The 23,054-nt window shown below is 42.5% G+C and overlaps 1 protein-coding gene across 1 annotated transcript in view; it reads left to right on the top strand.

Annotated features, from left to right (window-relative positions):
• Nucleotides 1-10,385: 10,385 nt before the first annotated feature.
• The window catches only part of FRMD3 (FERM domain containing 3), a 339,467-nt gene continuing 326,798 nt past the window's right edge, over nucleotides 10,386-23,054 (top strand). Inside the window, exon 1 of the mRNA XM_068974120.1 lies at nucleotides 10,386-10,532. Coding sequence (XP_068830221.1) covers nucleotides 10,386-10,532 — 147 coding nt within the window. The remainder of the gene's footprint in view (nucleotides 10,533-23,054) is intronic.

The raw sequence follows: 23,054 nt of genomic DNA, 5'->3' as shown, positions 1-23,054 counted from the left end.
AAACTGTACAACAGAATAAAAAGGCACACCACAGAATGGATGAAGATATTTGCAAATCATATATCTGATAGGAGATGAATATCCAGAATATAAGAATATATCAGTTCAGTCAGTTAAGTCTCTCAGTCATGTCCAACTCTGCGACCCCATGGACTGCAGCACGCCAGGCCTCCCTGTCCATCACCAACTCCCAGAGTTTACTCAAACTCATGTCCATTGAGTCGGTGATGCCATCCAATTATATCATCCTCTGTCGTCCCCTTCTCCTCCCACCTTCAATTGTTCCTAGCATCAGGGTCTTTACAAATGAGTCAGTTCACATCAGGTGGCCAAAGTATTGGAGTTTCAGCTTCAGCATCAGTCCTTCCAATGAATATTCAGGACTGATTTCCTTTAGGATGGACTGGTTGAATCTCCTTGCAGTCCAAAGGACTCTCAAGAGTCTTCTCCAATACCACAGTTCAAAAGCATCAATTCTTCAGCTCTCAGCTTTCTTTATAGTCCAACTCTCACATCCATACATGACCACTGGAAAAACCATAGCCTTGACTAGATGGACTTTTGTTGGCAAAGTAATGTCTCTGCTTTTTAATATACTGTCTAGGTGGTTCATAGCTTTTCTTCCAAGGAGCAAGTGTCTTTTAATTTCATGGCTGCAGTCACCATCTGCAGTGATTTTGGAGCCCCCTCCAAAAAAAAAATACAGAGAGAGAAATACTACAGAATACAAAACAACCCAAAAATGGCCATAAGACTTGATAGACATTTATCCAAAGACATATAAGTGACCAATAAGCACGTGAAAAGATGTTCAGCATCACTAATCATTTAGGTAAATATAAATCAAAACAACAATGTTTACACCCATTTGGGTAACTACTATCAAAAAAACAGAAAACAGCAAGTATTGGAAAGAATGTGGTGAAATTGGAATACTTGTGCATTGTGGGTGGGAATATAAAATGGTACAGCCATTGTGGAAAAGAATATAGTGGTTCCTCAAAAAATTAAAATTAAAACTACCATGTGATTAAGCAATTTTGGATATATACCCAGAAGAATTGAAAGCATCTCAAAGAGATATTTATATACCTATGTTCATAGCAATACTATTCATTGTAGCTAAAACATGGAAGCAATTCAAGTGTCTATCAGTGGGTGAATGTATAAGCAAAATGTGGTATACATATAATTTAATGATATTCAGCCTTAAACACAAATTAAATTCTGTAATATGCTACAACATGGATGAACCTTAAGAACAATATTCTGAGTGAAATAAGCCAGTCACAAAAGCTAAACACTGTATCATTCCACTTATGAAGTACATTGAGTTGTCTAAGTCACAGAGTGGTGAGTGCTAGGAGCTGGGGGAAGGGTAGGATGAATAGGGAGTATTAAACAATTGCAGAAAGTTCCCGGAAGAAAAGCGTTCTGGAGAAGGATAGTGGTGGTATTCGGTCACCATTATGAAATACTACTGAACTGTACCCTTTAAATCGTTATGATCGTGGATTTTATGTTATCTGTGAGTGAAGTCGCTCAGTCGTGTCTGACTCTTTGTGACCCCATCGACTGTAGCCTACCAGGCTCCTCTGTCCATGGGATTTTCCAGGCAATAGTACTGGAGTGGATTGCCATTTCCTTCTCCAGGGGATTTTCCCGACCCAGGGATCAAACCCGGGTCTCTGGCATTGTAGACAGACGGTTTACCCTCTGAGCCACCAGGGAAGCCTGTATTTTACCACAATAAGAAATTTAATAACATCAAAAATTCAAAGAAATGAGCGTGCAAAAAATAAAATGAAAAATTGAAACTTTAATTTTCACTTAAATAGCAAAAATTCTGATGGGCACAATATGTAAATATTAATGCCTTCATATAGCATAAACTATATTGAAAAATCAATCTCCTGAAGTTGCAAAGATACATTTAATGAGTAGAATTCATTAAATTATGTTTCTTCTTCTTTTTTTTTAAAAAAATATTTATTTTAATTGGAGGCTAATTACTTTTCAAGATTGTGGTGTTTTTTTTTTTTTTTTTGCCATACATCAACATGAATCAGCCATGGGTGTACACTTCTTCTGTTTTTAGAAATACAAAGAAATTCCAGCAATACCTGAATTTGGCTAATGCAAATTTCCAAAGCAAATAAAAAATGAAAAGCAAGAAGCAGCAGTGGAAAGAAATAATGAAAATCAATAATTTAATATCAAATATTATTAACAATGAAAAACCAAAAGTATTATATTAATTGAAAAATTACAAAAATTAATTTAACAATAACACTAAATATTTTATATTCATCTGAAAGGCAAAGCATCTTACTGATCAAAACCAAATTAGTTAAATTAACCATCAGATGAATATGATGATATGACAGGCAATCCAAGGCACAGGCAGGTGCTATGTAGTGATGCCACTGCTGGGTGATCTCCTGTGATGTCAATAATGCATGGAATTATATGTCCTCAATTACGATTTACTAAATGCAAGAATTTAATAGAAGGAGCCATATAAATGGTGTTCAAAATATTTTCAGTGGCAAGTTTTTGTTGTTGTGGGCTTAAACAATGGAAATTAGTTTTCTCACAGTTCTGGAGGCTGGGAAATCCAAAATTAGGTGGTGGCCAGTTGGTTTCCTGGTGAAAGCTCACTTCCTCTTACAGATGGCTGCCTTTTCCCTGTGTCCTCACATGGTGAAAATTGATCTATTTTTAAGTACTCTTAATTTTTTTAAGAGCACTTTTGTGTTTATAGAAAAACTGTGCAGTAAGTACAAACGGTTCCTACATATCCTACCTCCTCCCTCCCACCCCTGCTTTCCCCTATTATTGTCATCTTGGCCTTTCCCAGAATGTCACACAATTGGAATCATACAGTATGTAGCCTTTTCAGACTGGCTTCTTTCACTTAGCAGTATGTCCTGGGTTGGCCAATAAGTTTGCTCGGGTTTCTCCATAACATCTTATGGAAAACCCAAAGGAACTTTTTGGCCAATCAAAAATTTGGGGTTCCTTCATGTCTTTTTGTGGCTTGATTGCTCAATTTTGAAAATTTACTTTTATTGCTGAATAGTATTCCATTGTCTGAATGTACTACAACTTAATCTATTCACCTATTGAAGGACATCTTGGATGTTTCCAGTTTTTGGCAATTGTCAACAAAAAAAGCTGCTGTAAACATTTGTGTGCAGGTTTTTTTGTGGACATAGTTTTCTTCTCATTTGGGTTAGTACCTAGGAGTACAACTGCTGGATTGTAGGGTAAGCCTGTGTTAAGCTTTGTAAACTACTTGTATTCCAAAGTAGTTGTACCATTTTACATTCCCACCAGCAATGAATGGGAGTTCTTCCTGCTCCATATTCTTGTCAGCATTTGGTATTGTCAGTGTTATAAATTTTAGCTATCTAATAGATGTGTGCTGCTGCTGCTGCTGAGTCACCTCAGTCGTGTCCGACTTTGTGTGACCCCATAGACTGCAGCCCACCAGGCTCCCCTTCCCTGGGATTCTCCATGCAAGAACACTGGAGTGGGTTGCCATTTCCTTCTCCAATGCATGAAAGTGAAAAGTGAAAGTGAAGTCGCTCAGTGTGTCCGACTCATAGCGACCCCATGGACTGCAGCCCACCAGGCTCCTCCATCCATGGGATTTTCCAGGCAAGAATACTGGAGTGGGGTGCCACTGCCTTCTCTGAATAGATGTGTAGTAGTATCTTAATATAGTTAATTTTGCAATGGTCATATGAAGTTTGATGTTGAGAATCTTTTCATATGTTTATTTGCCTTTGGTGAAGTGTCTGTAAAGATCTTCTGCCTATTTTAAAACTGGATTATTTATTATTTTGAATTGTAAGAGTTGTATATTTTAGATATGTATCCTTTGTCTGAAATGTGTTGTGCAAATATTTTCTTTCAGTTTGTAGTTTGTCTTCTCATTCTCTTAACAGTGTCTTTTGCAGAACAAAAGTTTTAAATTTTAATCAAGTCCAACTTATGCTTTTGTTGTTGTATCTAAAAGTCATCACTGAACTCAAAATTACCTTGATATTTTTCCTATATTATCTTCTAGAAGTTTTATAGTTTTGTATTTTACATTTGGCCTTATGACCCATTTGAGTTAATTTTTATGACTAGTATCTAGATTATTATTATTATTTTTTTGCATATGGATATCAGGTTGTTCCAGCACACAGAAAGGGTAGTGAAAAAGAAAAAATCCGATGACTGTTATTTTTCCACTGGATTGACTTTGCTTTTTCATAAGAGATCAGTTTACTTTATTTGTGTGGGTCTATTTCTGGGCTCTCTACTCCATTCCATTAATTTATTTGTCTATTCTTTCACCAGTACCATGTTGTCCTGATCATTATAGCTTTACACTGTTTTAAAGTCAGGTAGTATTAGTCTCCCAACTTTGTTTTTCTTCAGTATTGTGTTGGCTATTTTGGGTCTTTTGCTTTGCCATATAAAATTTAGCAAAACTTTGTCAATATCTACAAAATAACTGCTGGAATTTGATTTGAATCTCATTGAATCTATCGACAAGGATGAGAAGACTTGATATCTTAACAGTGTTGAGTCTTCCCACTCGCAGACATGGAGTATCTTTCCAATTATTTAGTTCTTTGATTTTTCAGTAGTGTTTTTATATAGAATGTGTATATATTTTGTTAGACTTATACCTAAACCTTTATTTTTCAATCATCAATCATGAAAATACTTTAAAATAATTTTTTAAACTCAATGCACGATATTTACAACCATCAGTTTTTAAGTATTTTTTAATTCTCAGATTTATTTATTTTTTAACTTTACAATATTGTATTGGTTTTGCCATACATTGACATGAAATTAGGGGACAATTGCTTTACAGTATTGCGTTGGTTTCTGCCATACATCAACATGGATCAGCCATAGGTATACATATGTCCCCTCCCTCTTAAACCTCCCTCCCACCTCCCACCCCATCCTACCCCTTTAGGTTGTCACACAGCACCAATTTGAGCTCCCTGAGGCATATAGCAAATTCCCACTGGCTATCTCTTTTACGTATGGCCTCTCAATTTGTCCTACCCACTCCTTCCCCTACTGTGTCCACAAGTCTGTTCTCTATGTCTGTGTCTCTATTGCTGCTCTGCAAATAGGTTCATCAGTACCATCCTTCTAGATTCCATATATATATGTGTGTGTGTTAATATACAATATTTGTTTTTCTCTTTCTGACTTACATCAGTTTGTATAATAGGCTCTAGGTTCATCTACCTCATTAGGACTGACTCAAATGCATTACTTTTTATAGCTGAGTAATATTCCATTGTATATATATATATACACCACAACTTCCTTATCTATTCATCTGTTGATGGACGTGTAGGTTGCATCCATGTCCTAGCTACTGTAAATAGTGCTGCGATGAACATTGGGGTACATGTGTCTTTTTCAATTATGGTTTCCTCAGGGTATATGGCCAGTAGTGGAACTGTTGGCTCATATAATAGTTTTATTCCTAGTTTTTAAAGGAATCTCCATATTGTCTGGATTGGCTGTATCCATTTACATTCCCACCAATAGTGTGAGAGGATTCTCTTTTCTCCACAACTATCAATCACTCTTTTGTGGCTAGGCCACCTATTTTCCAGTGGCTCATCAAAGGGCTATGATGCATGGGCTGGGATTTTTTTTTTTTTTTAATGTTTGGAAGTCCGTTAAGAGTTTAAGGTTTGCATTAAAATTTTTTTTATCTATTTATTATGGGCTGTGATGGGTCTCCACTGCTGCCTGAGGGCTTTCTCTAGTTGTGGCCAGCAGGGGCTACTCTTCGTTATGGTGCTTGTGCTTCCCGTTGTGGTGGCTTCTCTTGTTGCTGAGCATGGGTTCTAGGGCATGCAGGTTTCAGCAGTTGCAGCACGTGGGCTCAGCAGTTTTGGCTTGTGGGCTCTAGAGTACAGGCTCAGCAGTTGTGGCACATGGGTCTTAGTTGCAGCATGTGGGATCTCCTCAGATCAGGGATCAAACCTGTGTCCCCCCTGCATTGGCAGGCAAATTCTTAACCACTGAACTGTGAGGAAATCCTGGGAAGTTTTTGATAAGGAACTGCAGCTACTACCACTGAGCATGAGGTTTTATAATCTCTTCCACTGCCACTTCTTTATTAAGAATTGGACCTTGGCAGTTCTTCTATGCTGCGTCCAATTTCTTACTCCTCAGGTTGATTTATCTTTCCTTCACTCAAATGTCTCTGCTTGTCTGTAGGGATGGGTGCAGACTTGGAAATTTTTGTAGGAGAGTTTAGTGTGTTTTTTATTGGTTAGACCTAGAAATTTGTCTGTTTTACAGATCAAGGACTTTAGTTGGATGTCTAGTGATCAGCAAATTCCTGCGGGTCATATTACTCTGAAGCGATTTGGGTCCCCCTACTCATGAGTGTCCCCATGCCCTCCCAGGCACTGAAAGTTAAGTATCACTATTTGTCCTCTGCTAATCCAGGTTCCCATTATCTCCATTTAAACCAGGGAGCTCCTTTCAACTGCAGGGTTTTTCACAGCACCTCTGGTCACAGAGAAGAGCCACTGTGGTACTTTTCAAAGATGGTGTTGCTTCTTTCACCAACAATTCTCCAGAAGCCGTGGTGGAGGCCCCCCTCAGGTTCATCATTACGAGAGATGAGCTGTCTATATATGAACATTTACTTCAGTATTTCCTTCTCCTAGATTCTTTGGACTTTTTCCGTTACAAATATCAGGGGATTTCCTTCTCATTTTTATTTAGCTGAGACCAGAAGTCAATCAATTTATATAGAAGGTACACTGAAACCAGAGTCCCTGGGACCTGCACTCAAATCAACAGATTTAGGTTTATTTATATACATACTTTGCAGTTTAAGTTAGCAAGACCTTGCAATTCTTTCTCTCCTTGGGGTTGACTTTGTAATTGGCTTTCTGTGGGTGTCTGGATCTGACTCCAGTATTAAGAGTGACAGTAGTCAGAGTTGGTGGGTGAAGTGTGGCAAGGAGATTGGCCGCCCTTTCCAAGGTAACTGCCTCGGGTGAGATCAGAATAGGGTCTTCAACCAAGGCAGGAACAACCTAATTAATACAAGGGAAGAGGCTTTGGTTCTGCTATCAAGAGGGGCTTGGGGACTTGATTTCCTAGGAATTATCCAAATGCTCCTTTATGGATTTATTTCTACACCCAGATTCCCACTCTTTCCTGATGGTAACTCTCTCTCCCACATGAAATCTGGTGAAGCTGGTAACTCAATTGACTTTATCATTTGGCAACTTGTAGAAAAGATTTTGAGTCTGCTTTTTAGTGATTCAACTGATAAAGAATACTTTTAGCTCTGTCATTGAAAGAATACAGGTTGTGAAAAGGTTGTGAACTGAGAATTTAGGACTCTGAGTGTGTCATTGTTTTTCTTTAAGTGGTCCAGTATTAAGCTTATCCTTGAGTTCATTCTTTGAATACATCTTGTTCTTCATGTTATTTTTTGACCATGGCCACTCAGTTTCTAAAAGCCTTCTCTTCAGTGATATTTCACTCCAGGTGACCATATACAGTAATATCCCCAGCTGTTTTCCATGTATTCCAAGGGCTTCCAAACTGTACATTAAAGTTGTTGAATCTCAGCCTTCCGAACCAGGCCAGATAGCCAATCTCAGATTATCCTCATTTCTTCAAAGACTGTTGCTTGCAATTCTGCTTTGGGTGACCTTGGTTCTGTCCTTTTTCCTCCTGTCTTTCTTCTGCTTCCTTTAAATTTGAGGAATTTCAATTTTGGGGGTATTGCGTTTTAGGGTATTGAGCATAACTCTTTCAGAGACAAAAGGTTGCTACAATAATGAGGGACAAGGATATAGCTTTAAAAGAGAAGTTTGGGTTCTCTGTCATGGTGACTTTTCCTTGATCTCTAGGCTATCTTAGAACTGCTCTTTGGGTTGGGAGAGACGATTCAACCCCAAGTGTACTTTTCATATGGGATTGGAACACTCAACACTTCCATCTCATATACACATGGAGCTTTACAGAGTATAGACTTGTCTCGCCTTGCTTCATCCCAGTTTCTCAGCCACCTGTGAGATGTGCTCACCTTTGAAGTTGAGAAAAGAAATACAGAGACTTTCCCAGGATTCCTAGGGTTGGCCAGTTGAATTCCCAGCTGGGCCAAGACTGCAATCCCAGACTCTCCACACTGACCTTCCCTTCAGGTTCTGCCTTAACATTCCTCAGCCCAGGAAAGACTACACATGGAGGTCCATATACTACTATCTAAATGGTAACAAGCAATAATCTCCTATCTTAAGTTTGGAGTTTCCAGAAGCAAAGGCTGAGACTGAATTTGGCCTGTTGGGTATTTATTTGTTGTTCAGTTGTTCAGTAGTGTCTGAATTTTTGTGACCCCATGGACAGCAGCATGCCAGACTTATTAACTATCTCCCAGAGTTTACTCAGACTTATGTCCATTGATTCGATGATGCCATCCAACCATCTCATCCTCTGCAGTCCCCTTCTCCTTCTGCCCTCAATCTTTCCCAGCATCAGGGTCTTTTCCAGTGAGTCAGCTCTTCACATCAGGGTATTTATACTATCGACACAGGGAGGAAGCAGGAGGCGTAGAAGGAGGAATCTGACTACAGTGCAGACCTCAGGCAAGCCTCAGCCAACCCCAAGGGGGTGTCTGAGAGTATATATGGTCCATCAGAGTGTATCAAGTTTAGGTGAAATTACTAGACCGTCCCTCCCCACCCAAAGACAGGGCATATCTTTGGATGGGGGCCTCTGAAGCAAGAGCTGACAGTTGGGCAATGAGCCATTCCTGTAACAAATACCCCTTAATAATGACCTATTGAGCTCAGAAAAGGGCAGCAGGGAGAGAATCTCCCTCTTTTCCCACTGCCGGAAAAGAGGGAGATTCTCTTTCCCAGTCTCAGTCCACCTGCCTCCACAGCTGCCCCTTGGATCTATGGGCACATCACACAGGGGCCTGAGCCACCCTAGGAAAGACAGAGGGGCAGGAGACTCATCCCCAGCATCCTGGAGGTGGAATCTCGGTCCCAAGTGCAGAGACTGGCCTAAAACTGGATGCATCACACCTCCATTCTTAGGCAATAGAATCCATTCCTGGGGAGCAGAAGGAAATCTCGAAGGGGAAAGGGCCAGGATAAAGACCTTCTCCTTGAGGTCTAAAGTACTGCTGTGTGCTATGCTGTGCTTAGTGGTATCCAACTCCTTGCCACCCCATGGACTGTAGCTGCCAGGAGCCTCTGATAGTGGAATTCTCCAGGCAGGAATACTGGAGTGGGTTACTATGCCCTCCTCCAGGGGATCATCCCAACCCAGGGATCGAACCCAGGTCTCCACAGTGCAGGGGGATTACCATCTGAGCCACCAGGGAAGTCCGAGAATACTGGAGTGGGTAGCCTATCCCTTCTCCAGGGGATCTTCTCAACCCAGGAAACGAACCAGGGTCTCCTGCATTTCAGGCGGATTTTTTTATCAGCTGTGCCACCAGGGAAGCCCAAAGTGCTGCTACCAAAAATCTTAGCGAGGTGTTGGGAGACATAAACGAGAAACTGATTAAGGAAGGTTCTGAGTTTCTTAGAGGAGACTGACTCTGAGTTAATATTAAACAAAGGCTTACAAAAATCCTCAAGAGTACCAGCGACCGTGTCTACTAGCCTTAGTGCTGTTGTAGCCAGGCAAGGGCCTCATGCTACTCTCGGGGTTCCTGAGGTCCAATAATCCTCTCCCACGGTGGAATCCTCTCTGCGGGTGTAGGTCGGGATCGCCCTCCACGCCCCCTTGCCCGCCGCCAAGTCGCTGGGGCCAAGCAGAGCAGGGCGCTGTCGGGCGCGTGGGGGAGCCGGGGCAGGGACGGGCTCTCTCAGGAGCCAGAGCAATCGCGGCCAGAGAGGGAGGAGGCTGCCGGGCCCAGCCTGACGCAGAGGCGGCGGCGGCAGCGGAGCAGGCCACTGCCGGGGCGTCCCGGCCACCAGCGCCAGCCCGCTTTCCGCCTTCTCCTGCCGCGGCTCCTCACGCGTGGGAGTGAGTGCTTCGCGCGCCCGCCTGGGGTCACGGGCTCTGGGCATCTTCGGCCAGCGAGCCCGAGCGGAGGGAGGTGCAGGAGCACTCGCAAGGGGCGGAGGCGGGGAAAGGAGCGGGCGAGGCGGAGGCGAGGGAGCGGAGGGAGGGGACCGTGGAGAGGGAGGGACCCGCCTGCCGCGCCCTGGCCGCTCGGCATGTGTGGCTGCAGGCGCCGGTTGTCGCTGCTGTCCGGGGGCTGAGCCGCGCCCGGGTGTCCAGGGCAGTGTGTGTGTGTCCGCGCGGGCGAGTGCCGCGCCGGCCCCGAGCCTCCCGCTCGCTTCCCCGGGCCGCGGTGCATGTTCGCCTCCTGTTACTGTGTGCCGAGAGGCAGGAGGACCATGAAAATGATCCACTTTCGGAGCTCCAGCATCAAATCGCTCAGCCAGGAGATGAAATGCACCATCCGGCTGCTGGACGACTCGGAGATCTCCTGCCACATCCAGGTGCCGGGGCGAGGGAGTGGACTACGCGCCGGGCAGGGGACTCGGGGGCCTCTACGGGTGGGCGTGCGCGTGGAGGCAAGGAACCCACCCGGGGGCCTACTAGAAAGCCCGATTTCTCTTCCTCCGCTCTGAGCCTAGGAGCCCTACTAAGGGATGGGGTGGGGAGGACTGTCCCCCGCAGGCACCGGGCGTGCGTTATCAATTGCCGGGGCCCCTTCCTCTGGCTTAGACACTGCGCTCACGCCTCGCTGCACCTAGGATAGTGGACACAGGGCAGCTGCCTCCTGGGGGGACTCTAACCCCTCTGTTTCCTAACCTGTCAGGAAATATGAGTTCTGAGAACCCAGAGGGGTACCTGCATGTCGCCCAGTCTTCCTTCTTCCACGTGGAGAAGGCATGCATCAGCATGGATCCACTCATTCTTTCTCTGGTGCCTGGGCTCCGAAGGTGCCTTCAGTCCCAGGGACCTGCTCCAGCTCCCCGCCTCCCCTCTACCGGTGGCCTTTACTTCTTAGCGTGGGGCATCGGGGAAGTTTCCTGGGAGTGAGAGAGGCCAGGCAGCCCCGTGCTCCAAGCCTTAAGGGATGGGGCACGCTGCTCGGACTGGAGCTACCTCGAAAGGAATCCTTTGAAATCTGAGTGTTTCAGGGAAAGGAAAAGGGCTGTGAGGCCAGCAGGGAAGGAATGCTGCAGGACCTGGGTCCCAGGAGAAATCGCCCTTTGGGATATTGGTGACATGTGCTGGCAACCAAGTTGGAGAAGGCCAGAGTTGTGTAGGCAAAGGCAGCTTTGATGGCAACTCCATCCTCCAGTACTTAAGTGCCTCTGGGCTTGCAGGAGATCTGTGAGATGCAATGGTGTGTGTGTGTGAGCACACTCTCAGTGTTTGTGTATGTAGGCAGGTGTGTGCCCTCTCCCAAGATTCAGAATACACAACCTGGAAAGGTCATGTTAGGGTTAAGCACCATTAGCTTTTGACTTTTAAGTATCTTTACTTATTTATCTCTGGAATTTCCTCTTCTCACCTACTCAAGTCTTGAAGGTCTGAGACTGAGTGAGCTGTGTTTAAAACACTGGGCACCCATTCTGTTGAGAGATGAATGGGGGCAGCGTCTCCCAGTGGCAAGAATCTGCCTCTGGGCTGTGTTAACTAAGAATGAATGAATGAATGGTCTCCTCTTCCCCCTGTCCTTTTTTTTTCTTCTTTTCGTGGGAGCTTGTGACACGGGGACAGTGACTCCTAACTTGTAAGATGACAACGGGGTAAGTTTCACTGCAGGAATGTAGTGCCCCATGACCTCCCGTTAAAATGGGCTCCCACTGACTTTTCTGGAGAATCTTGGATTCCATTTTGAACAAAGGACTGCTATTAAACTTAATAATAAAAGGATTAATGGGATAGGCAGTTTCTCTGCTGCCACAGGGTTGCATGGACACATTTGGCATGTACTGTCTTGTATTTCAGAGAAAGGAGTTTGCACATTTTACCTTAAGTCCTAAAGTGGGTGTACAGGAACTTTAACCCGTATTGAATGTGTAGGTAATAAAGGGGTCAGCCACAGAGAGTGGGGCTGTTGACTTTTCCAGAGCTGTCTCCACCCTCTATCTGCCCTTTCCTGTCCCACTTGGAGTTGACACTACTGTTTTGTTTTGTTTTGCTTTTCTGTTTGTGGGAGGGAATCTTCCTTAGAATGGATAAATAATCCCCAGATGACATGTATGTGCTGTCTCATGATCTGGCAAACAGTAGATTGTAGCCAATCTAATGACAGTTTGGAACATTAGAGTTTGTATGGCCCAACTGATGCCAAAGAGGTTAAAATGCTATGTTCCAAAGTGTTGATTTTGGCATTGCTTGAGAAAATCAAATGTTTTATTTGGAAGCACATCTGCCCCCAAATGGTGATTATCATTTAATCAATTAAAATGAATCAAAAGGTGATTTTGGTGATTTTGGACATTATACCTGCCTAGACGATTTCAAACCTGGGAATTGATATTATACTTCTGAACATAAGGTCACAAAAACCTTTCTATTTGTTTAGGACAAAGACAAAATGATTTTTTTTTTTTTTAAAGAACCTTTGAAGTCACTAGTATATGCCCTGGGGAATCCATCTGTGTTTTGTTTCTTGTTTGCCTTTTTCCTCCAGTCTAGAGAATCACAAAGTTAAGAGAGTGTATAGAGTGTTACACAAATTTTCCCTCTATAACTCATGCAAGGTGTGAGTTATGTTTTTTCTTTTTTTTCAAAACAATAGCTTTTAAATATTCTTTTCCAAAATATATGATTTGTGTGGTTACTGACAAAGAAAACTTTCAGTGTAATGGCTCAGCAGCCTGATAGCCACTCGCTCTGTCTCTTCATAGGATCTAGGATGCTGTACAAACAATAAATGTCTTTATTGTTTATTTATTGTGTCATTTGCATGTGACTGTTTAGGTGGAGTGAAAGAGGAATTCCCACTGGATAGGGAGCAAAAGGAGAGTCTAGGGCACTAGACAGGGGCCTGGGGAAGGAAAGGAGTTGCTGAATGTTCCCTATTGTTGTTGTTCAGTCGCAAAGTCATGTCCAACCCTTTGCAACCCCATGGACTGCAGCATGCCAGGCTTCCCTGTCCTTTGCTGTCTCCTGGAGTTTGCTCAAACTCATGTCCGTAGACTCGGTGATGCCATCCAACCATCTCATCCCCTGTCACCCCCTTCTCCTGCCCTCAATCTTTCCCATCATCAGTCTTTTCCACTGAGTTGGTTCTACTGGTCTTTTCCAACGGAGCCAACTCTGCAAGTCTGGAGACTGTGGAAGGACATGGCTTAGTTCTCACTTCTTTGATTCAGTCGTGCTGTTCAAGCAGAGTAGAGTTCTAGTCATCTTCCCCATTCCATCCACGTTTTCAGATGCTGGCAGGGTGTTCACCACTCCTTCTAATGAGCTTGCCATTTTTAATACTGATTTTTATTGTGTAATACTTTTCATATTATTTATTCTTTATTAAGTCCTGGTAAACATGATTGTTATTATTTGAATTGACTGGAAAATTATAAAAATTTATATTTGAATAGAAACTCTGGCACTGTGTGTAGCACTTAGTACGTGCTTAATAATTATTTGTAGATGTAGATTGAATAATTTGTGTCTGGGCTGTTAAATTCATGAGGGTAGGAACTCTTGTTATGGCTGTTGTTCTTCAACGAGTCCTCAGTACCTAGAGCTGAACTTGACATATAGTTGTGGTCAATAAACACTTGCTGAATGAACGAATGCTACTGACCCAGTATTTAATGTAGCTCATTAACTGTCATCATGAGGACAGCATGACAGCACTGGGTTGAGAATAAGGAGATACATAGTTTAGTTATGTTACCAACCAGTGTGACATGTAGTGAGTCATTTGACATTTGGAATCAGTGTTTCTTCTTTTGTAAAATAAGGGATTTGGGTTAGAATGTATGTCTCCGGTTTATAAAGTCTATAGTTTATCTGTTACCTAGACCAATTACCTTTGACTAAAACATTGCTATTGACAGATAGATTATATACATATTATCTCATGTGATTTTCATTCCTGTCCTGGGTTATCTCCATTTTATTGTGTTATTGAATATTTTCTCAATTTTGTGGGTATAGAAAACGAAGTGCCAAGAGATTAGGCAACTTGAGTCACCTGGCAAGTAAGTAGATTGAAGCCATGCCATTTTACTTAGAATCCAGAGCCCTGTCTTCTCTTCAGCTGCCTCCAACTTGAGAGGTAGGATGTTTAGGCTGCAAGTAAAAAAGCAGCTGAGTTAAAGTGGCTTGAGTAATAAGGACTTATCATCTCACCTAATGAGAAGTCCAGAGGTAGGGTAGCTTCAGAGTTGTTCAGCAGCTCTGCATGGACCAGGTGCTTCCCATCTTTCTACTCTGCCTCCTCAGCACATCTCCTTTGTCACTTGTAGTTCTCATTATAAGGTGGTTGTGAATGTCCTTCAGGTACTAACACATCCACCATGTAAGAGGTGGGATTTCCTCTTGCATTTCTTTTTATCATAGAGGAACACCATTCCTGGAGGTTCCCATCAGTCCTCCCATTAGATCCCATTGCCCAGGATTGAATCCTATACCCATGACTTAGCTGTAAAAGAGTCTAGAAACGTGAATATTTGGTATTTGTACTCCTCACTCTCTATAATGAGAGGTGGGCTTTGACTTCATGGAAGCAATGGAGGGGTGTGTGTGTGTGTGTGTGTTAAGGGGCAGGGAACTGCTGGTGGCTAAGCAAGCAGTAGTGTCTTTCAGAATAGGTCAAATTGAGTCATAATTATTGTTACAACAAAACTGTCAGTAACATTTAATGAGATGTTAGCTGAGCCCTGGCTTATTTTAGGCAAGCTTTGTATGATCAAATTCTGCAACAAGAACAATTATTGGATAATCCTTTGTAGCTTGTGTTGTTAAATATCAGTTCAGCTCTTACTGAGCCCATGGGTTCTGTGCAGCTACACACTGTCTTGTGTAGAACAAGCATCTCTGCTCTTGCTGAAGTGGCAGTATGGCCAAGTGGTTGAGAGCTTGTGGTCCAGAGAACTACTTGCCTGGGTTTAAACCCTGGCTCTAAGCATTGACTAGTCAGGTGACTTTGGACAAGTCACTTTACCAGTTTGGTTTCAGTTTCCTCATCTGTAAAGTGGGGGTAATAATGGTACAACCTCATGGTCTTGTTGTAACAATCAAATATGCAATATATAGTGCTTGTGCTAAGTTGCTTTCAGTTACGTCCGACTTTTTGTGACCCCAGGGACTGAAGCCCACCAGGCTTCTCTATCCATGGGATTCTCCAGGCAAGAATACTGGAGTGGGTTGCCATTTCTGTCTCTAGGGGATCTTCCCGACCAGGGATCGAACCTGCGTCTCTTATGTCTCCTGCATTGGCAGGCAAATTCTTTACCGCTAGTGACACCTGAGAAGCCCATGCAATATATACCAAGTACTTAATACCTGGCCCATAGTAAGAGATGAAAATATACTGACTGTTGTCTTACTATTATGTGAAGTTATATTGGATTTAATTCTAAATAGTGTGAAGGCTCTGGCTTGGAATCTAATGTCTTTAAGCCCAAACTCCATCACTTTCTGACTGTGTAAGACCTCAAGAGAATCACTGGGCCTCCTGTTTTTAATCTGTGAAATGGGCATAATAATTCCTCAATTGCCAATCTCCACTGGGTTGTTGAGATGAAATCTATAAAAGTGTGTTGTAAATGCTAAAAAATCACCCAAATGCAGAATACTATTCTAATTAATTTAGTTAAAAAAGAGAAAGTTGTTTACTGTATCCTAAGTTTCTTATCTGTTTTAACAGGAATTGGTGGTCACATGCAAACATACATATGTGCTCAATATCAGGTCCCATGATGAGGCTGCAGGTGAAATCCACACTGGGTTTGGATAACAGCCACACATGTTCTGCTAATAAGGACGACTCAACTCTTTTCTCCATCAGACTCATCTGGAGTGCCATTCAGAGTACAGTGAATATCAGACACTAAAGGAATAGGAGAGAGAGGCAATTTGTTAAATACCGTGGTCTAGCTCTGATGTATTTAGGCTTAGATTACATGGGCCAGCTCTTTGTGTTAAGTATATTCTGACAGAAAAGTAATGTTATTTCAATTCTCTCCTAAGATCTTATCCCTTGATGTCCTCACAGCAAAGGCAAAGTGTATTGACCATGGGGAGGATGCATTACTGTTAGCTCCACATCACTGGACAATATATCAGCTGGGTGCTTTTAACTGACAAATTCCAATTCAAACTGGCTTTAACATTAAAGATATTTACTGGATCAGCACTTCCCTGTTGGCTCAGATGGTAAAGAAACTGCCTTCAATGCAGACCTGGGTTCGATCTCTGGGTTGGGAACATCCTCTGGATAAAGGAATGGCAACCCACTCCAGTATTCTTGCCTGGAGAATCCCATGAACAGAGGAGCTTGGCAGGCTGCAGTCCATGGGATCGCAAGGAGTCAGACACAACTGAATGACTAACATACACAAACACATACAAACTCACGCAGGATCACATGTCCAGAAATTCTGAGTTAAGTAGGGACCTAACTGAGAAACGCTGGGCTGGAAGAAGCACAAGCTGGAATCAAGATTGCCGGGAGAAATATCCATAACCCTTATGGCAGAAAGTGAAGAGGAACTAAAAAGCCTCTTGATGAAAGTGAAAGAGGAGACTGAAAAAGTTGGCTTAAAGCTCAACATTCAGAAAACGAAGATCATGGCATCTGGTCACTTCATGGGAAATAGATGGGGAAACAGTGTCAGACTTTATTTTTTGGGGGCTCCAACATCACTGCAGATGGTGATTGCAGCCGTGAAATTAAAAGACGCTTACTCCTTGGAAGGAAAGTTATGACCAACCTAGATAGCATATTCAAGAGCAGAGACATTACTTTGCCAACAAAGGTCCATCTAGTCAAGGCTATGGTTTTTCCAGTAGTCATGTATGGATGTGAGAGTTGGACTGTGAAGAAAGCTGAGCGCCAAAGAATTGATGCTTTTGAGCTGTGGTGTTGGAGAAGACTCTTGAGAGTCCCTTGGACTGCAAGGAGATCCAACCAGTCCATTCTAAAGGAGATCAGTCCTGGGTGTTCTTTGGAAGGAATGATGCTGAAGCTGAAACGCCAGTACTTTGGCCACCTGATACGAAGAGTTGACTCGTTGGAAAAGACGCTGATGCTGGGAGGGATTGGGGGCAGGAGGAGAAGGGGACGACCGAGGATGAGATGGCTGGATGGCATTACCGACTCGATGGATGTGAGTTTGAGTGAACTCCGGGAGTTGGTGATAGACAGGGAGGCCTGGCGTGCTGTGATTCATGGGGTCGCAAAGAGCTGGACATGACTAAGCGACTGAACTGAACTGAGGGACCTAATTCAAGAACTATCCTGCCTTTTTGTGAGGCTTTATCCTCAGACTATAGTGAAATGGTTATATTAGTTCCAGTTCTCATACTTTCATGGGACACCCTCCAGAGGAATTGAAAAACCACTTCAAACTCAGCATTCTAAGCAAAAGTCCTGCAGTCATTTCGATCAGACCTCCTGGGTCACCTGCCACCCTGAACAGTGAGTGAAATCAATTGAAATGAGTGTGCTGAATAGCTTAAGGTGCCTTCGGACTCGGTGGAATCAGCTTCCTTCCTGGTGGTGGTCTGCATGGAGGAGAGGGGTCAATGCCTAGAAATCAGGGTTCTCTTCCAAAGGAGAAAGAGGGGGAGGGGAAGATGGCTGCTAGGAAGTTTACCATACTAGATGTTTTGTCTGGGTCAGTGATTCTCAAAGTGTATTCTGGGGACCCCTAGGAGTCCCTGAGATCCTTTCAGGGGGGCCCTGAGGTTCAACCTATTTTCAAAATAATACTAAGATGATGTTTGCCTCATTTAGGTTAGGGGTTTTACTGAGATATAGTTTACATACTATAAAATTCATCCATTTCAAGTGTATAACTCTAAGATAGTCACAGAATTGTGCAACCATCACCACAATCGGACAATCCCCCAAAGAAACCCTATGCCCTTTAATAGTCATACTTCCTTTTCCACCTAAACTTCCCAGCCCTAGGTAACTGCTGATCTACCTTTTGTCTCTATAGATTTGTCTGCTGTGGCCATTTGATGAAAACGAAGTCACATAATGATCTTTTGTGTCTGACTTCTTTCACTTGCATAATTGCTAGGCTCATCCACGTTATAGCATGTATCAGTATTTCTTTCCCTTTAATTGGTGAATAATATTCTATTGTATGGATAGATCACAGTTTACCATCAGTTGATGAAAATTTGGGTTGTTTCCACTTTTGGGCTATTTTGAAGAATGTTGCAGTGAATATTCTAGTAAAATTTGCCATTTTCCTTGGGTATATACCTGGGAGTGAAATTACTGGGCCATATAGTAACTCTGTTTAATCTTTTGAATTGAATAGTTTGCCAGACTATTCTCCCAAGCAGCTGTAACATTTTACATTTCCACCAGCAATGTATAAGGGTTTCAGTTTCTCCACATTCTTGTCAACACTTGTTATTATCTATTTGATTATAAACTGTCGTAGTCGGTGTGCAGTGATACCTTATTGTGGTTTTGATTTGCATTTCCTTGATGCCAATGATGTTGACCATCATTTCATGTGCTTATTGGCTGTTTGTCTATCTTCTCTGGAGAACTGTCTATTTGGATCCTTTGGCTACTTTAAAATTGGATTGTTGTTTTATTATTGAGTTCTAATAATTCTTTACATATTCTGGATACAGACTCCTTATTTAATAAATGATTTACAGCCATTTTTCTCATTCTGTGGGTTTTTTTAGTCTGATGGTGTCAAAATTTTAAAAATTTTGATGAAATCCAATTTATCTGTTTTTTCTTTTTTTTCCTTGTGATTTTTGTGTCATAGCTAAGTAACTGTTGCCTAAGGTCATGGGATTTATACCTGTGTCTTCTTTAAACAGTTTTATAGTTTTAGCTATTATATTTGGGTCTTTGATTCATTATTTTACTGATATGTGATTTGGATATCATAAATGTCACCATTTTAAAGTATAAAATTCAGTAGCTTTAGTATATTCACAATATATACTGTATATACAGCCATCACTGCTAATTCCAGAACATTTTCATCATCCCCCAAAATAAAACTGTTCCTGTTAATAGTCACTCCCCATCTGACCCATTTTGAGTTAATTTTTATGTATGATGTGAGGGAGAGGTCCAACTTGATTCTCGTGCATGTGGATATCCAGTTGTCCCAGCACCATTTGTTGAAAAAATTATTTTCCTTTATGTCACTCTTGTTGAGATGTTGATTGCCTTTTCCATGCTCATTCTCTCGTAAGTGAACAATGGAGTTTTCCAGAGGCTGGATAATATGTGCCATAACAACACATTAACTACAGAAGCAGATGGGAGAATCCAGCTGTCTTCTATTGAGCCAGACACTAAAGATGCTAAAAATGTAGAAAGTGCTACTGTTCTCAATTAATTGGCTTTATTTTGTAAAACAAAGCTATTTTTCATAAAAGAATGCTATTTATGTTCATGTGCAATGGGTTTGTTATTTTTATTGAATCAATTATTATTTTAAAAAATTATCATCAGCAAATATTGAGATATACCACCCAAATAAACAAAAGTTCTCAATAGTGTAAAGGAATTTTGAGGCCAATAAGCTCAAGAATTGCTGGTTTTGGTGATTGTCAATTTACTGAACTTCCTGAAAAAATTTTAATAGTCCTAAGTAAAAGAACTACTCCTGTGCATCTTGGGTCTCCAGCACTGCAAATTATAAGTATTTGAAATGATGTCAGTTAGGTAAAAAATCCCAGCGTTGCATAAAAATGTGTATATGTATATTTGAAATTCTTAATATTAACCATATACCTCTGTGTGTGTGTGTACATTGCAATGTTAAAAGTAGAAGATCAAGGGCAGGCTCTTCTGTCATAAGCATTTCCCAATTGCACTTGCTCTCCAGCTGAATCTCATTTTTTTTCAACTCTAATAATTCGAAGTCTTACTTTGAGACCTCTCTTTTGATTATGGAAAATGTACAGCAACAGTGCATTGTGTTTAACATATAGACTGCTTGAATCAAGTCCCTCAGTCACTGAATACTTAAGTTGTTACTTCTTGTACTCACTAGGCATTTTGGGAAGTCTTGGAAACATGGCAGGAATGGAAATATCAGGATTTGTTGCACAGAGAATCTGAGATTCACATGCATAAGTGACAGGCTTTCGTAGCTAGCATGGTCCTCTCTCTGTTTCCACTTTGTGTGGGAAAGGAGGCAAGTTGCTCCTCCTATGAAATAGCAGAGAGCTGGATGTGGAGTCCGTAGATGGGGGAAAATGGGATTATGATCAAGAGCCTTAGGGCAGGTTTTGCAGCTGAGATCTGAATTTAATTCAGGCTAAAAGGAGTTGGCGTTCAGCTCCTGGGAGGGACGTGTAAATGCTTCGCAGTTTCGGATAGTCACATGGATCTTCTGTGCCATTGTTAAAATGCATATTTCTGATTCAGGCGGTCCTGAGGAGGGCCTTGAAATTATGCATTTCCAGTACTCTTGCCTGGAAAATCCCATGGACAGAGGAGCCTGGTAGGCTGCGGTCCATGGGGTCACGAAGCGTCCGACACGACTGAGTGACTTCCCTTTCACTTTTCACTTTGATGCATTGGAGGAGGAAATGGCAACCCACTCCAGTGTTCTTGCCTGGAGAATTCCAGGGACAGGGGAGCCTGGTGGGCTGCCGTCTATGGGGTCACACAGAGTCGAACATGACTGAAATGACTCAGCAGCAGCAGCAGCAGGTTTCTAGATGCCTTGTTCTCTGAACCACATTCGGAATAGTAAGGCTTTAATGGAAATTATCTATTTCATAGTAATATTAACTTCCTTGAGTGTGGAGCTTTTTGACCCTTAGCTCTCTGGATAATACCTCACCTGGCACATTTCCCTTGGTAGAGGGTCAGTGAATGTTTGAGCAGGTGAGTGAATGAATGAGCGAATAAAGAAATCCATCCAGGTGTGTCTATCACAATAAACTGAAGTACCGATTAGACATTGATGCTGGAGATGAAATGCCTCCTTTTGGCTCCCATCCCCTGCCAAATCAAGAGATTGTTTTTCAAACAGGATTTCCTGTGATGACCAGTCTGATGAAGTGTCGAATGTCTGTGAGAGTGTTTATGGGGGCTCAGAGTTAATGAGAGAATTCTTGTCCCTCTGGGCCACGTTTCCCACTCTTGCCTTCCTGTATCCTGGACTCTTGGTGGCATTGTGGAGGAGCTCTGGCAACTCCTTGGCACAAACAAATCATTGTGTATAGAGCCAGCCATGTCTGGAAGATCCCAGAGGCATAGGAGGCCCAGCTGTTCTCACTGGCAGGAGTGACCTCAGGGGACTGTGACCCCAGAGGACAGTGGAAAAATGCCTTTGAGGTGTAATACAAGCTCTCAAGCTGTTTGTTTGGTGACTCTGCCTGAAGGTGCAGGAGGGAAGTGAGAGGATCACTCTGGGAAAAAATGAAGCTCATTATAAAGGAAAAGAGCATTTGTATAGATCAAGCCATCATGCTTTTCAAAAGTGGATTAGTAAAGGTTTTTTGAAATAACTTCAATCTTAGTCAATAAGCATTTAAAAATATCTTCTATATACCAAGCACAGAGCTAGGAACTGGAGACAAAAAGAAAATAAAATCAGACCTCAAGAGGGTCACAGTCATTTGGAAGAAGAGAGACAAGATAATAATTCAAGGACAACATGACAGACATAGGGACAGGCGTATGGGTGGAGGACCAAGAGGAGGCATCTGTATCAGACTGGGGCATCAATCAGTATCTCTGGTATAGATGAGTCTTGATTAATAATTAAAGGGCAAGTGAAAATCAGTTCTTTGAAGAAGGGAAAAAGGCATGCAAAACACAGTGAGCTTGTGCTTGATATAAAACCCTGGGCATGGTCAGCGTGACTGGATGTAGAAATGAGGGGAGGGGGGAATCTTGGATTAGTCCCAGGTGGTTGGTTTCAGGGACAGGGGTCATGGTGTCACCGATACAGTACAGCCCACAAGTTTTGGGGATCCACTGGAAAATAAAAATCTGAGGCCTCTTGTCAAAAATTATTAAGAATTTCAAGATCACAGTGAAAGTGAAGTCGCTCAGTCATGTCCGACTCTTTGCGATCCCATGGACTGTAGTCTCCCAGGCTTCTCTGTCCATGGGATTTTCCAGGCAAGAGTACTGGAGTGGGTTGCCATTTCCTTCTCCAGGGGATCTTCCTGACCCAGGGATTGAACCCAGGTCTCCTGCATTGCAGGCAGACGCTTTACCCTCTGAACTGCTAGGGAGGAGACCATTAAACAAAGCATGGGTCCTTCTTAGCATGGATCCCACACCCACGAAGCTGATTCTGAGAAGACAGAATAAAGGAGAAGCAGATTAGGGGAGGAGTTTGGGCATGTAGACCTCATAGTGCCTGTGGGGTATCTGGGTAGAGAATTCTCAGGTAGCCAGGCAAGAATACCAGAGTGGGTTGTGGTCCCAAAGGGAATGGCAACCTATTCCTGTATTCTTGCCTGGAGAATCCTGTGGGTAGAGGAGCCTGGTGAGCCCCAGTCTGTGGGGTTGCAGAGTCGGACATGACTGAGCAACTAACACACATACACAGTGGGAAATAAGGAATGAAAGTCAGCAGAGATGTCTGACCTGGAGACACAGAAAAGAGAATTCTTGGTATTCACGCAAGTGGTTGTAGAAGTCACGTGGTATGAAAGGAACTATTACATGAGTCTTACTTTTTTGTCTGTCTTTCTGTTTGGGGCATCCTTGTAGATCAAACCAATGGAGTTTGAGTTTTGGAATTGTTTCCAAGAGTGCTTGATCATATTCCCTTTGTTTGGCAGTTCCCACCTGAATGAGAGCTTCTCCATTTTATTTTGCAAATAGAGCAGCTGCCTCAGAGGTCTCAGTGGAAAAGCACTTT

The sequence above is a fragment of the Capricornis sumatraensis genome, chromosome 6 (assembly GCF_032405125.1).
Source record: "Capricornis sumatraensis isolate serow.1 chromosome 6, serow.2, whole genome shotgun sequence".
In the NCBI taxonomy this organism is placed as follows: domain Eukaryota; kingdom Metazoa; phylum Chordata; class Mammalia; order Artiodactyla; family Bovidae; genus Capricornis; species Capricornis sumatraensis.
Note: the sequence above shows the minus strand (reverse complement) of the source record. Positions and strands in the feature narration are given on the sequence as shown.